Below are 15,624 nucleotides of genomic sequence, written 5' to 3' on the forward strand. Positions count from 1 at the left end.
TGTCCTCCTGGCAAAACTGGAATGAAGTACACACGTTTTCAGAAGACGCTGGTTTCCTGTTTTCATTTAGAAAACAGGGAATGCCGAACAGCTGAGTGTGCTGGGGGTGGTGTCGCTGACGCCGGAGGGACACTTCATTGGTGAAAGCCCGGCCTATGGTATTGCCTGTGGCTGGATAAGTGGCTTTTCCTTATGGGGAGAGGAACCAGGGCGTCCAAGGCAGGTCGGGTGCGCTGCCAGGGAGCAAGCGGGCTGGTGTGCGGGGCAGCAAGGTAAGGTGAGCGCCGCGCAGCGGGCGGGCTCCGAGGGAGGGCGGGCGCGGAGAGCCGCCCCTCCCGTGCAGGGTTGGCGGCAGCCGGCTCTGGGGCCTGGGTAGAGTAACTGCTCGTCTGCCCTGGTGGGGGAGATCTGTCTGCCGGCTCCCTTGACACTGGAGCCTGCCTTTCTCTTTGCTTGGAAATTTCAGACAACTCTGAAAACAGGTCTGGCCACATATTTTGGGTGGTGAGCACATTCTTCATCTGGAGTTGAAAGTTAGAGAGGAAAGCCAGATGGAAAAAAAGCATTCTGTGAGCATGAGCACAAGTTTCCGCACACCAGCGCTCTGGATCAGCTCTCTCATGCTTAAGCTAGAAATTCGTTGGTGCCGAGCACTTCTTTCAAATAGAATTCCTTTCCCGCCTGCTTTTAGATGAAATCTAGTGCCTACCTTCTATCAGCTAGTACACTTTACTATTTTTTTAAATTGAGACATGAAGATTGCCTACTATCTTTAATTCCTCTGGCTGGCAGTCTTTCTGTACTTTCCTTTCCAAAATTTTAGAAGGAGGAGGAGGCAAAAGGGCCACGCAGAGCATTGGTGTTCTCCACTGTAGTGTTCAGCAGTGTTGGGGGCTGGGAGAGCAGACAGGCAGCCCATGATTGCCAGGCCTTGCACCTTGACAGCAATCAGGTGGGTGTACCCACCCAGGATAGGGCAGGGGTACAAATGGCTTCTATTTTCACTCCTGGCACCGGATTCCTTTCTATAGCTCTGAGAATGCAGAACTTGTTAGGCTCTAGAAAAACACATTACTTAATCCCACACTTTAAACAAACAAAAATGGCCTTGCTTTTAAATTCGAAATGCATAGCTCAGGTCAGCAAGGTCTGTGCTTTGAAAGGTTCCTGTTTCCTTTTTTAAATGTTTGGTTTAGCAAGAAGTAGCTTTTACCGAATGCCACATGATCCAGTGCTTAGAACATAGGTTTGCTCTTTTTGTCATTTCCCTTTGTATCTGTTTGGATTCATCAAGAATAGAAAACAAGAATTCCTGAAATAGTGAATGTTTTATTCAAAAAAATAAGAAAAGAGTGGCAAAAACTTGCCTGGAGTTGAGAGAATTTTATTTGGTTTTTAAGCAGGACAAGAAACTGAGAAATGCGAGACACAGAAAATAGAATTGAAGTCTGTCCTCTGACTGCGTTCTTGCCCCCATGCTGCCAAAGTTAATCACTCAATATCCTCTGCCCCAGCTTTCTAGCAAGAATGTGTCAGGGCAAATTGGGATTTTGTGGCAGCGGGTAGGTGCTAGGTGGCTCTTGGCCACTGGTAAGAAAGGCTACCTGACTTATAGAAGAGCGGGGGCAGAATACACATCCTCTGGCCCCCTGGATTTGCTCTGACCTGGCCTGTTAGTCTGCAGCTGAATTTTAGCTTTCTGTGCCTCAGATAGCACTGTATAAAATAGAAATCTTAATGTCTACCCACCATACTTAAAAAGACTATAGAGGACAAAAGAGACAGTGCTTTAAAACCTATTTTAATGGATTCTTTTACAAATAAAGTATTTGCTAAGGGCTTACTATGTGCTTGGTTGTCAAAATCATTATCACATTATTTAACCTTACATGTTAAGTAGAAGTTCAGAGAAGTTAACTGCTCACCAGCCAGGTTATAGATTCAGGGTTAGAATATAGGTCTGTCAGCTCTTTAAAAATTATTCCAACTATGTTGCACTGCAGCATACACAAATAATAATTTTTACCATTATGTGCAATGTATGGTATTGTAATATTCTCTTCTCTGTCCTAGAAAAAGCCGATGATATTCTGAATGGAGACCATGACAAGGAACAGAAAGACCCTTATTTTGTGGAGACCCCCTATGGCTATCAACTAGACTTAGATTTCCTCAAATACGTGGATGACATACAGAAGGGAAACACCATCAAGAAACTGAACATCCAGAAGAGGCGGAAGCCATCTGTGCCATGCCCAGAAACCAGGGTCACATCTGGTCAGCAAGGTGTGTGGACTTCTACTGAATCCCTTTCATCTTCCAACAGTGATGACAACAAGCAGTGCCCCAGCTTCCTCCTAGCCAGAAGCCAAGTTACATCAACTCCCATCCCAAGGCCACCTGCTCCTCTGGAGACCTTGCCTACTTTTCTTACCATCCCAGAAAATCGACAGCTGCCCCCTCCTTCACCACAACTCCCAAAGCACAACCTTCATGTCACCAAGACACTAATGGAGACCCGGAGAAGGCTTGAACAGGAGAGAGTCACCATGCAGGTGACACCGGGTGAGTTCAGAAGGCCTAGGCTGGCCAGTTTTGGAGGCATGGGTTCTACAAGCTCCCTCCCCTCTTTTATGGGTTCTGGAAACCACAATCCTGCCATGCACCAGCTTCAGAATGGATACCAAGGCAATGGGGATTATGGGGGCTATGCCCCAGTGGCTGCTACCACCTCCTCCATGGGGAGTTCTATCCGCCACAGCCCCTTGAGCTCAGGGATCTCCACTCCAGTGACCAACGTGAGCCCCATGCACCTGCAGCACATCCGTGAGCAAATGGCCATTGCCCTAAAACGCCTAAAGGAACTGGAGGAACAGGTGAGAACCATCCCTGTGCTCCAGGTAAAGATCTCTGTCTTGCAAGAAGAGAAAAGGCAGTTGGCCTCGCAGCTGAAAACTCAAAGGGCCGCACCCCAGAACGATGTCTGTGGTGTGAGGAAGCGCTCCTACAGTGCGGGAAACGCTTCCCAGATGGAGCAGCTCTCCCGGGCCCGGAGAAGTGGTGGGGAATTATATATTGACTATGAGGAGGATGAGATGGAGAGTGTGGAGCAGAGCACGCAGAGAATAAAGGAGTTCCGTCAGCTCACGGCAGACATGCAGGCTCTGGAGCAGAAGATCCAGGACAGCAGCTACGAGGCCTACTCACAGCTCAGGGAGAGTGGGGAATGCCCGCCTCGGGAGTGCCGGTCTGTGGCTGTGGGTGATGACGACAACGTGAATGACATTGTTGTGTACCACAGGGGCGCCAGGTCCTGCAAGGATGCAGCCGTAGGGACAGTCACTGAGATGAGGCACTGTGGGGTCAATGTGACAGAGGCCATGCTTGGAGTGACTACTGAAGCTGACAAAGAAATAGAGCTACAACAACAGACCATAGAGGCCTTAAAAGAAAAGATCTACCGCCTGGAAGTACAGCTTAAGGAAACCACCCATGACCGGGAGATGACTAGACTAAAACAAGAACTTCAGGCCGCTGGGTCGAGGAAAAAAGTTGACAAAGCCACGATGGCCCAGCCTCTTGTCTTCAGCAAGCCGGTGGAGGCAGTGGTTCAGATGAGAGACCAAGTGGTTGGCCATCACGTGGACGTGGTGGACACGTGTGTTGGGACCTCTCTACAAACAAGTAGCATAGGCATCTCCTGCCAGCCCGAATGTAGGAACCAAGTGGTGGGGCCTGAGCTGCCCATGAATTGGTGGATTGTGAAGGAGAGGGTGGAAACACATGACCAATGTGCTGGGAGGTCTGTGGAGATGCATGACGAGAGCGTGGGTGTAGAAGTCAGCGTCTGCGAAACAGGCAGCAACACAGAGGCCTCTGTGAGTGACCTTGCACTCCTCAAGACTAACTTGAACCTCAAAGACGTGCGGTCCATTGGCTGTGGAGATTGTTCTGTCGATGTGACTGTTTGTTCTCCCAAGCAGTGCAGCTCCCGGAGCGTGAACACAGAGGCTGTTGTGCAGGTGGAGGCTGCTATCATGGCAGCACCTCAGACCACACACCAGCACACCAGCACAGTTTTGGAACAGGTGCACCAGTGCACCAATACTGAGACGGCCACCCTCGTAGAATCCTGCACCAACACTTCCCTGAGCACTTTGGATAAGCAGACCAGCACCCAGACTGTGGAGATGCGGACCGTGGCCATAGGAGAGGGTCGTGTCAAGGACGTCAACTCCTCCACCAAGACACGGTCCATTGGTGTTGGGACGGTGCTTTCTGGCAATTCAGGATTTGATAAGCCATCTGCTGTGAAGACTAAAGAGTCAGGTGTGGGACAGATAAATATTCACGACAACTACCTGGTTGGTCTCAAAATGAGGACAATAGCATGTGGGCCTCCACAGTTGACTGTGGGGCTAATGGGCAGCAGAAGGAGCGTGGGTGTTGGGGACGAGCCTGTTGGGGAGTTCCTGGAGGACCCCCAGACCCGGGCTCCATCTGCAATGGTGACTAGCCTGGATCACTACATTGAGCGTGTTCAGAAGCTGCTGGCAGAACAGCAAACACTACTGGCTGAGAATTACAGTGAACTGGCAGAAGCTTTTGGGGAACCTCACTCACAGATCGGCTCCCTCAACTCACAGCTCATCAGCACCCTGTCATCCATCAGTTCTGTTATGAAGTCTACAAGCACAGAAGAGCTCAGGAACCCTGACTTCCAGAAAAACAGTCTGGGTAAAGTCACAGGTAGGTGGCACCGTAAGCGACCTGGGACTGAGGAAGTATCTTAGGACGTTTTCTGTTACTCTAACTGAATTCTGTGGAATGGAAAATTGATAAAGAATAGAGGTTTATTTGGATCATGGTTCTGGAAGACTGGGAAGTCCAAAGCATGGCACTGGCATCCAGTGAGAGCCTTCTTGCTCGATTATAACAATGCAGAGGGCCTCACATGATGAGGCAGAGCAAGCATGCCAGAGAATCTTGCAGTAATGATCCTACCACTGCAGTGGTTACTGTAATCCATCCATGGGGCCAGAGGGACTGTTTCCAACCTGTGAACTTCTGGGGAACACTTTCAAACCATAGTAGGAAGGATGCCTTCTCAGGAGATAAGGAATTTTATTATTTATTTATTTATTTGGCATGATACTAGGAATCGAACGTGGAGTCTTGCACAACCTAGGCCAGTGCTCTATGACTGAGCTACATCCCAGCCTTGTATTTTACTTTATTTTATTTTCATTTTTACTCATTTTTTGAAATGGGATCTTGCTAACTTGCTCAGGCTGGCCTTGTCCCTACAATCTTCCTGCCTCAGCCAGGCCACCAAGCCCACCAAAGAATTTTCCCCTTTCGGAACCATGAAGAAAGTTTAGAATGGTAATGGATAGAATGAAAACCAAGAATCACAATCCATAAGCAACTCTGGTGGCTGCTTTAGCCTGTAGCTGAGGGGGAAATCGTAAACTAGTTTCAACTAGTCTAGACATTGTCCCCTGTGGCGGCTAGTTTTATATGCTGCTTTCTTGTTTGTATTTCAGTTTTTTACTTGTTCATGTTGTATAGAAATGTCAGAAATATATCTTATTCTGTTTATAGCCACAATTACCAGTATATTATGAGAGGATAGAGACTTCAGTTCATTTTATTAATGCAGCGAAGAGTCTTTGAATTCCTACCCCATCTCCAGCATAGCTGTATAGGCACAACCAGAGTCCCCTCCCTCCAGGGCTTATGTTATAGTCTAGGCGCAGGTAACCGACGGAAGGTGGTAGGACTATGAAGATGAAGACTCCAGTTATGGGGACAGGGAATGGCAGTGGTTACAGGTGGGGCTATTTGAGATAAGGGATCATTGAGCAAGAAGTCTGAGAGAAGGGGTCTTTTCTCACTGCTCATTTTGGTAGATGTGTACATTTTTGCCTTCCTCCTCCTTTCCCCATTCATTGGGACTCCCGCTCACCTCTTCCTTTACATAGAAGCTCATCATTGAGGAATTGCCCTGGGAAACCTTAGGATGCATAGTGTCTCCCTGCGAGCCTCACTCAAATGACTTCCCTGGTGTCGGGCACTCTGTGTGTCTGACATCATCCTTGGCAACATCCAGCTTCCATTCTTGGCACTCCGGTTCTCCCAAACCAGTGTAACCTGGACGTGGGTGTGCATCAAATTAAATTTTTCATGTGGAAATGTGCACAATAGACTTCAATAAGACAGCCACAAAAATTTCAGTCTTCCTGTTTCCCTTTATTAGCCTGAGAGGGCAGTGATTAAAAGGGACTGAAATAGATTATATCTTCCTACATTTCCACTTTCAAACCTGAATGAGTATTAATTTTTAGTATCTGTGATATGGGACAGATAGCTTATTGTGGAAGAAAAAAAAATGAATGTGACAGCTGATGTGTGGGTTTTTGCCTTTCAGAATCTAAATAAATGTATACGGAAGTCATTTTAGGATAAGCAGGATTAAAATGATATGTGAACTGAAGTGATGCCTTAGGTAACTAATAATATATCTGCTTCTACATCCTTTTACAAATCATGGTGTCAGATGTTGAAGTCAAAATAAAACTCTTGAAAGTCCTTCAGATATGACACACGGGATCATAAAATCATTTCCTTCCCAGCCTTTTTCCCTTCTCCCCAAAATAGGGTTTTTTTTTTTCACATTCTTGCCAAAAATATTCAGCTGTAACCCTGGACTAATTTTGATGGCCCACAGAGACTGGGGAGCAAGTTTTGTCTGGCTGTGCTACAGTGTGTGTTGGTGTGTTTCCAGTCACACTGACATTCCACACATCACGGTGTGGCTCTGACCCTGCAAATGAACACCTAATTAATCAGCTAAAATACATGAGACCTACAGAACTTGTGAACTAGAGAACCCATATTTTTAGTAGCACTTAGTCATAGCGGCAGCCTCTCTTGAGCACACAAGGATAACTTGAAAGTATGTCTGTAATGCACATCACGTTTGTAACCATGTTGCTCTAATGTTCTAATGAGGAAGGATTTGGGTTAGGAGCTCAACCCATGACATGGTGCTTATATCTATGGGCTGAGAATTAAAGCAGCTTGATAGAGTAAGGCGAGATTCCTAATGCCTGCCAGCTGTGACGAGTGACGGTGTGTCAAAACGTACCATGGGCACTGCACACCTTTCAGTACAAAATAGTACAGTGTAGAATGCCTACCTGAGAGGTATAACAGAGGATGGGAAGGTATCCATTCCTGTTTTCTTGCCCCCAAAAGACAGTAGAGAATTTGGGCTTGATATCTACTGAAGAGAGCATATAAATAATCACTTGTGTGAACCTTATACTTTGAAGAAGTTAAATTTGGGCTCTGAAACTGGACGGTCTCTGCCCCAGGACAAGTTGTACTTTGTTCCCTCACAGACTGTAGTGAAGATGGGATGAGTCATAGGAGTTGAGCATTTGGAGTGTCTGCAGCAGGTCTAAGTGCTGGAGAAGAGCTGGCCACCACTCTTTGAGTACTTCAGAACTGGAGATGCAGATATGGAACAATCGCCAAACAACAGTCTTGCAAATGGTCTTTTGTTCTTAATCCAGATTTTGACATTTGTAATTCTGGCTTGGGACCTCCCCCACCACCAATTATTATGCCTCCTTCACTAACGATTTTATCAGGATAACAAAATATAGAGGAAAAGAATGGCAAAGCAAAATTAATATGATATTCAGAGTAAATGTTAACACTGAGAACGAGAAGTATTGTTTCCCATCCATAGACTTCTACTGAAGTAACATACTAAAAGATATTCCTTTTCTGTATGCAAAACATGATTTTTAGCAGCATTTTAGTGCCCAACATTCTTGTTCAGTTTCTTAAATTTAGAACTGGAATACGTGATTAAAAATCAACAGCTCAGAATAACATAAAATGGCAAAACCCACCTTCACACACTTACATAGCAACCATGTGTGCTCAGTCTCTGTTTATGCAAGTGCATGGGTATGCAGGCTCATATTCTAGAAACACTTTAGTTTTTTTACAAGATTTGAATCATACATGGTCTACCTATTTTTTTTTTTAACCTAAAATCTCACACATTTCCAAGATTTGAGAGACAATATCATGGCTTTTTTTTTTTTTTTTTTTAACAAATGGGATACATGTTGTTTCTCTATTTGTACATGGAGTCAAGGCATACCATTTGTGTAATCATAAATTTACATAGGGCAATGTTGTTTGATTCATTCTGTTAATTTTCCCTTCCCCCTCACCCCTCCCACCCCTCTTTTCCCTCTATACAATCCTTCCTTCCTCCATTCTTACCACCCTCCTTATCCCTAACCCTAAACCTAACCCTAACGCTAACCCCTCCTACCCCCCATTATATGTCCTCATCCACTTATCAGTGAGATCATTTGTCCTTTAGTTTTTTGAGATTGGCTTATCTCACTTAGCATGATATCCTCCAATTTCATCCATTTGCCTGCAAATGCCATAATTTTATCATTCTTCATGGCAGAGTAATATTCCATTGTGTATAACTGAAGGGCATCTAGGTGGGTTCCACAAATTGGCTCTGGTGAAATTGAGCAGCTATGAACATTGATGTGGCTGTATCTCTGTAGTATGCTGATTTTAAGTCCTTTGGGTATAGGCCAAGGAGTGGAATAATATCATGGCTTTGATGCATCTGAAATTTGGTCGTAATATAAGGTGTCCTACCAAGTTTTTAAAATTCTTGGTAGGGTGAGTTTAATGCATTTAATATTTTTTCATGAAATTAAAAAAGGTAAGGGGAAAAAAGTTTCCATTGTCCCAAAAACCTTAGGAAGTAATATTTATTTTTCCTGTACATCACTTGCGTGTATTGGTTTGAGGAGTGGTTAATGTTTGTTGTTGTTTTTCCTTCTGGGAAGAGGGAGAAAATAGAAAACTCCAGACAAATTACTCGCAGTTAAAAAAATACTCTAAAAATATATAACTGTCTCTGAGCAATATGAACAAAACTATTCTAAAAGTGGAGTTTACCTGCCACATGATTTGTAGGAAATTTATTTGTCACACTCAGAAGAACTGCTTTTCAAGTCAGCTTCCTTATTTACACTCTTGGTTATTTGGGGTTTGATAAAACATTTGTGAAATTGAAGTCAGTCTCATAAAGTATGTTTCTTCAGGGAGATCTAAGCCAAAGCAAAAGCAGGGAAGTAACATTGTCACGGAGTCAATTTCCAGTTGTCCTCTATTTCAAATAAGACACCATGTTCTTAGTATCTGTTTTTATCACTTTAAAAAATGCTGCAAGAGCATAAAAATAATAAACCAAGTGTTTCTGGAGCCCCGTGGTGTGTAATGGCATGCTGTGGTGGAGGGCCCACCTCTCCTGAGCTGACTTCTGGTAGTGACTGCCTCAGTAATTTGTAGTATCTGGGAGAGAGAGACAGTGAGTTAGTGTGTATGTTCATGTGTGAGAGAGACTGGGCCACCACATCCTTCTGTGTCGAATGATAGGGTTGGGTTAGATTTTAGATTTTTCTCACTGGGCCCTCTCAGCAGGAGCGTGCGTGTGGCAGGGGACAGAGTGGATCCCGGGGACTGAACCCAGGGGTGTTCTACCACTGAGCTGCATCCCAGTCCTTTTGAAGCAGGATCTCGCTAAGTTGCCCAAGCTGACCTTGAACTTGTGATCCTTCTACTTCAGCTTCTCAAGTATCTGGGATTAAAGATGTATACCACCACAACTAGCAGAATTTTTCTGTAAAAGTACCTCTTCACAAGATTACCTATCAGATTCAGCTGAAGAAACTCCCAAAACACTTGGGTTTCCTGCCACCACCCAGTAGGCACCCCAGGTCCAATTTCAGGGAAATGTTGGAATGAATGACTTCAGAACAGAGCTTCTTAATCTAGGGCCCATAGCTTCATGAATAGTTCTATTGTTTGTTTCTGTGGTACTGGGGATTGAACCTCATACATGCCAGGCTCCACCAGTGAGCCACATCCCCAGTCCATGCATGGTTTTGCCTTTGGGCCTTTTGTGAAGACAGTGCATAATTTTCTTCCATACTCAAAAGAGATAGTTGACCTTCTTCAAGACTGAAATTGCAGCCCTTAGTCATCTGTTAGAGACCTTGGAAAAAAAACACTTTAGTCCTGAGGGAAAATTCTTTAATCTGCCCCTCACCTTTGTGAGCCCTTCAGTTGACACGTGTTTGAAAACTCTTAAACTCATTTGAAATGGATATTAGTGAAATGCAAATGTGCACTGGGAAAAGATGCAGGTGTGACAAGTTCACACTGAATCCAAAGTATTCAGTTCATTTTGGGCTAAAGCATGGACATTAGTAATTGTCAAGAACAGGAATGACTTGGAGTTCATGAGTGTCCAGTCGTACATAACAAATGTAATTGATACTGGAAGATGGCTATAGCTGTTTTTCTTTTTTTCTTTTTTTTTTTTTAATTTATTTTTATTGTAAACAAATGGGATACGTGTTGTTTCTGTTTGTACATGGAGTAACAGCATACCATTTGCATATTCATACATTTACATAGGGTAATGGTGTTTGATTCATTCCGTTTCTTTTTCCCTTCCCCGCCACCCCTCCCACCTCTCTTTTCCCTCTATACAGTCCCTCCTTCCTCCGTTCTTGCCCCGCTCCCACCCCTCATTATGTGTCATCATCCGCTAATCAGTGAGATCATTCGGCTTTTGGATTTTTGAGATTGGCTTATCTCACTTAACATGATATTCTCCAATTTCATCCATTTGCCTGCAAATGCCATTATTTTTTATTCTTTATAGCTGAGTAATATTCCATTGTATATATATACACCACAGTTTCTTTATCCATTCATCAATTGAAGGGCATCTAGGTTGGTTCCACAGTCTAGCTATTGTGAATTGAGCAGCTATGAACATTGATGTGGCTGTATCTCTGTAGTATGCTGATTTTAAGTCCTTTGGGTATAGGCCGAGGAGTGGGATAGCTGGGTCAAATGGTGGGTCCATTCCAAGCTTTCTGAGGAATCTCCACACTGCTTTCCAGAGTGGCTGCACTAATTTGCAGCCCCACCAGCAATGTATGAGTGTACCTTTTTCCCCATATCCTCTCCAGCACCTATTGTTGCTTGTATTCTTGATAATCACCATTCTAATTGGGGTAAGATGGAATCTTAGTGTAGTTTTGATTTGCATTTCTCTTATTACAAAGATGGTGAACATTTTTTCATATGTTTGTTGATTGCTTGTAGATCTTCTTCTGTGAAGCGTCTGTTCATATCCTTAGCCCATTTGTTGATTGGGTTATTTGTATTCTTGGTGTAGAGTTTTTTTGAGTTCTTTATAGATTCTGGAAATTAGTGCTCTATCTGAAGTATGAGTGGCAAAGATTTTCTCCCAGCTGTTTGTTTTTCTGAGCAGCATACTTCAGTAAAAATTTTTAAGTCTACATTGCCCTCATCTTTATTCATACCCACTGAATGTCAGCCATATGCAAAATGTGATACTGCAACAAAGAGATATGAAGATATACCTTATAACACCTGCCATCCCGTTGGAAAGCCAGGACAGCCCCCAAAATGTGCATGATCACCTGTGGCCACATATGTCAGGTACCAAGTACTGTACAAATAGAAAGTGCTCAGGGTTCAGCTGCCATCAAGGTCTCTGAGGTCTGGGGAGGAGGAGAAGGCTTTAGCACCATTGGCAAGAACACTGAGCATATTTTAACCCAGCTTTAGTTAATGCAGCCTGTCAGCGAGGGTTTTTTGGAATGTTTTTTAATTAAATGTGGGTGTGGTGAGGGAGAAATTGGTTCTTAATCCATTCTAGCACTTTATTCTAAATGGGTACCCACTTTTTGGTGCTGCTGTTTGATATGTTCCCAAGAAAATATCAAAATGAACCTGGAAATGATTAAACTGCAGCTCTGACTACTTAAGTTTTCTATCTCCAGTTTGAGTTGACTGTTTATGTTGGTGACCTTCAGGCAGGGTCCTGAGAGGAGAGCATGGAAACAGAAAGAGATTGACCTTTTTCTTCCATCAAAGCTACATTTCCCTGAAAAATAATATAGACCAAATAGAAGATGGTCCTTCACAAAGAATCTCTGCTGTCTGTCCCTCAAATGTTTGGGCCAAAAAGGGTGAATTCATGCTGAAGCCCTTGTGATGGAAAACCAGAACTATCTCAGATTCCTTTGAATTCTTATACTTTGGGGAAATAACCTAAATAATTTACTCACTTCCATAATGAATCAGAACTTTCAGTCCTACCTCTTCTTGACAAGTAAGTTAGACTTGCTTTAAAAATCCAGTTGGAATGCCTAGCTGAAAAGTTGGCACCACAGCATGGTTAATTAGATAGTCACACGATTCAGAGCTGTTTTCAGAAAGCACTTGGCATTATAAATAAAAATATGGATTCACATGCCAGAAAATTTACCATCTGTCAACAGAGATACTTAAATCCATTTTAATACATATTTAAAGTTAATTTTCTAACAAACTTGCTGAATTCCTTCAACTAATATCCATTCTAGATGGATAAATACCCCAGCAGACAGCAGAAGAGGATCTCTAGAACACTCCCCCAGCTCTCGTTTTCACTGGGTTGGGGTTTTGCTTGTTGGCTTGCTTGCTTTTAATGTTTGTAAAGTTGAGGACAGTGTACGATAAATTTTTCACTATGGGTTGCCCACTCTCCTCTTCACTAACTCCCCAGTTGTGACTTTGGAAATAGCTGTTACCTAGCGGGAATCTTGAGCATCTAGACCAGAAGGTCAGAATTCTGAGGGTGTTTGTAATTAGTTCCTTTGTTTTATTGCTGTCATTTGGGTAGCATTCACCCTTCACCAGGGTCTTCTAACCATTAGTGGTCCATGTTTGTTAATTAGACCACCACCAATTCCTAAAACTTCGCCTGGGTCCAAGTTGATGAGTTGAAACCAGAGGGGAGTCTACACTCTTGTTATCAGCAGGCATATTTTATTTTGATTAATTTAATTCAGTGGCTCTTAATCCTGTCCGCATGACTGAATCCATGGGGAGCAGTTAACAATACTGATGCCTGGACCACCTGCAGATAGGACATTGTATCTGAGCTTTTAAAAAGCCCTACTCCCAGTTCAGGAGATCCCAAGAGGCAGCCAGGTTCCGACCACTGGATTTTTTTGGTTTGCCACTTCATGTCTGGCTTTCCTGACTGCACCTGTCCTTTACTTTGCTTGAACATGGCAGTCATTGGCCTTGTTGCATAGATGTCCTCCCTCTTGGTGCAGATGAGTTCTCATCAAGCTCAGAGAATTGGGTAAGGGCCACTCAGGTCAAACCAGAGTGTGAACACCATCTGAAAAGATCATCTGACAATTCAGGTAGCAGATTCCCTTGGACTTGACAAATGAGAACCAGCTTGATGTTGCATGACGTTTTTCCCTTACTCTGTGAATATTGACAGAATCTCTTTCAGTTGAATTCATGGGCACTTGTGAAAGCCACCTGTGGTCAAGCACTGTCCCAGGCACCAAAGAGGACAGATAAAAATGCAGTGTGAAGGGCATACACATGAAGCTAAGAAACAGAGGTCAGAGCATATTTTAGTCTGGACATTAGGTGCTACAGGGCAATGTTGGGGGAAAAAAGATGTCTCTGGAATCATATTCTAGAAAAATGACTATAGAGGAAATAGATTTTTGACCAGGCCTTAAAAAGAGCATGGATAGAACTTACCTGGTGAAGTGTGCTGAAATCCAGGCCTGGTGAACAGTCTGCTTAGGAAAGAGCCCTGGGCACATGTGGGGTCGGAGGGTTGAGCAGTGCAGATGCATCTCCCACCGGCAGATGAAGGAACCCATGTCCATCACGAAGGAGCTGCACGAGCCCGCATGAGGGGTTGGGCCATGATTGCAGAAGCCTTAAGAAGTCCCAGTTTACAAAACTAAGTCATGATGAGAGAAATGAGAGCATTTGGTACCCCTGGTGGAGAGATTATCTGCAAGAGGTTGATGAGGGGTTATTAGGAATGTTTTGTGTCTTACATGGTTACATAGGCATTTACATTTACAAAACCCTGCTTAAACTTTGTTTTATATAAACTATACCACCAAAACAAAATATATATACAAATATAAATATATGCATTCACATACACGTAGGTGTGTTTAGGCGTGTGTGTCATCGTCATTGTTTACAGTGCTGGGGATCAAACCCAGAGCCTTACACATGCAAATGCTCTATCACTGAACAGTGTCCCCAGCCCCTAATTTTAAAGTATTCTTAAAGCTATGTTTAAACAGAAAGAAAAACCTATGGATTAAAAGACTTAAAATCCATAGCAACCAGTGGAAATATATTACTGGGATTCCCCTTCAAAAGTTGTTGTTGTTTAATGAGATCGTTGAAGAAATTTGATTACTGACTGGATACGCTATGATCATATGGAATTTGTTTTTAGGTTGAATAGTTTTAGCATTTATAGTTTGTGTTTAAAGAATTATTTTTAAGGGATATATAATAGAATATTTATGGATTAAAAATGATAGAATCTCTAGCTTTAGAATAATCCAGTGTGAGTGGGTAGAGGTGAAAGAGATGAAACCAGATGTCTCCACCATCGTTGAAACTAGAAATGGAAACAAAGAAGTTTATTATACAGTCACACACTGGATAACAATGTTTTGGTCAACCATGGACTGTGTGTGTGATGGTTGCCCCATGAGGATATAGCACTAGTGACATCATAGCCCTCAGTACAATGTTCACATACTACCTAAGGATGTTTCTCAGAATGTGTCCCCATTGTTAAGTGACTGTACTACTGTACTTCCTTTTGTGTATGTTTAAGATTTCAATGATAGTAAAAATATATGTGTTTGCATTTAAAATGATGGTTGGTTCTTGGCTAGGAAAATGCTTAATGGGAGTGTTTCTCTACAAGGAGTGTTCTAGCACTCAGGAACTAGTGAGACCCTTTTGAGGGTATGCAGAAGTTTCAAAGTAATGATTAATGGAGTTGGAGGAGGAAGAGATGAAGATAAATGCCCAGCTCTTAAAGTCAGTCAGAGGCAGCTGGGATATTTCATATTGCAATTAAGAGACACATCAGGTCAGACTATAATATTTTATATATATATATATATATATATATATATATTAGCTAGTAGTTTTCAAATTGGGCCACCTGTATCAACAACTCTTGTGGGTGGGAATGTCACTAGGCCTCCATCCCAGAGCCACAGAATGACTTTCTGGTAGCAAGTACCTGGGAATCTGCACTTATAAATCCCAGGGGGTTGTTATGAATTATTTCATATAACAGTTTTGGGGTTTTTCATGAGTTCTTTTTAAAACTGCCTCAAAATACAGTGATAAAATTGCAATTTCGAAGGTTTACTTTAAAAAAAGAAAACAGTGACAACTCTTATGACAGTACTGCAAGCAAATGTAAATGTTTGTATTAATACCTTGTTTATAAGGTTTAAGTCATGAAATAACATACAATAAAATATAACAAACTAATTATTTGACCTTAAAAAAGCAGTATCAAAGGGGTGTAGCTGCCTAGCATGTGCAAGATCTGGTTCTATCCCCAGCACAGCAAAAAACAAAAAAAAAAGTAGATAGGGTTTGGTTTTTTTTTGTTTT

The 15,624-nt window shown here is 42.9% G+C and overlaps 1 protein-coding gene across 7 annotated transcripts in view; it reads left to right on the top strand.

The window, feature by feature from the left end:
* KANK1 (KN motif and ankyrin repeat domains 1) overlaps nucleotides 1-15,624 on the top strand; it is a 205,286-nt gene that overhangs the window by 175,055 nt on the left and 14,607 nt on the right. For 6 of the 7 annotated variants that reach the window (XM_079112018.1, XM_079112023.1, XM_079112019.1 and 3 more), the window contains one exon: nucleotides 2,074-4,749. In XM_079112018.1, the coding sequence (XP_078968144.1) occupies nucleotides 2,074-4,749 (2,676 nt within the window). Of the gene's footprint in view, nucleotides 1-90; nucleotides 273-2,073; nucleotides 4,750-15,624 lie in introns of those variants that run through there. The other variant, XM_079112024.1, reaches the window with a different exon arrangement.

Source organism: Sciurus vulgaris, assembly GCF_902686455.1.
Source record: "Sciurus vulgaris genome assembly, chromosome: 15".
Classification (NCBI taxonomy): Eukaryota; Metazoa; Chordata; class Mammalia; order Rodentia; family Sciuridae; genus Sciurus; species Sciurus vulgaris.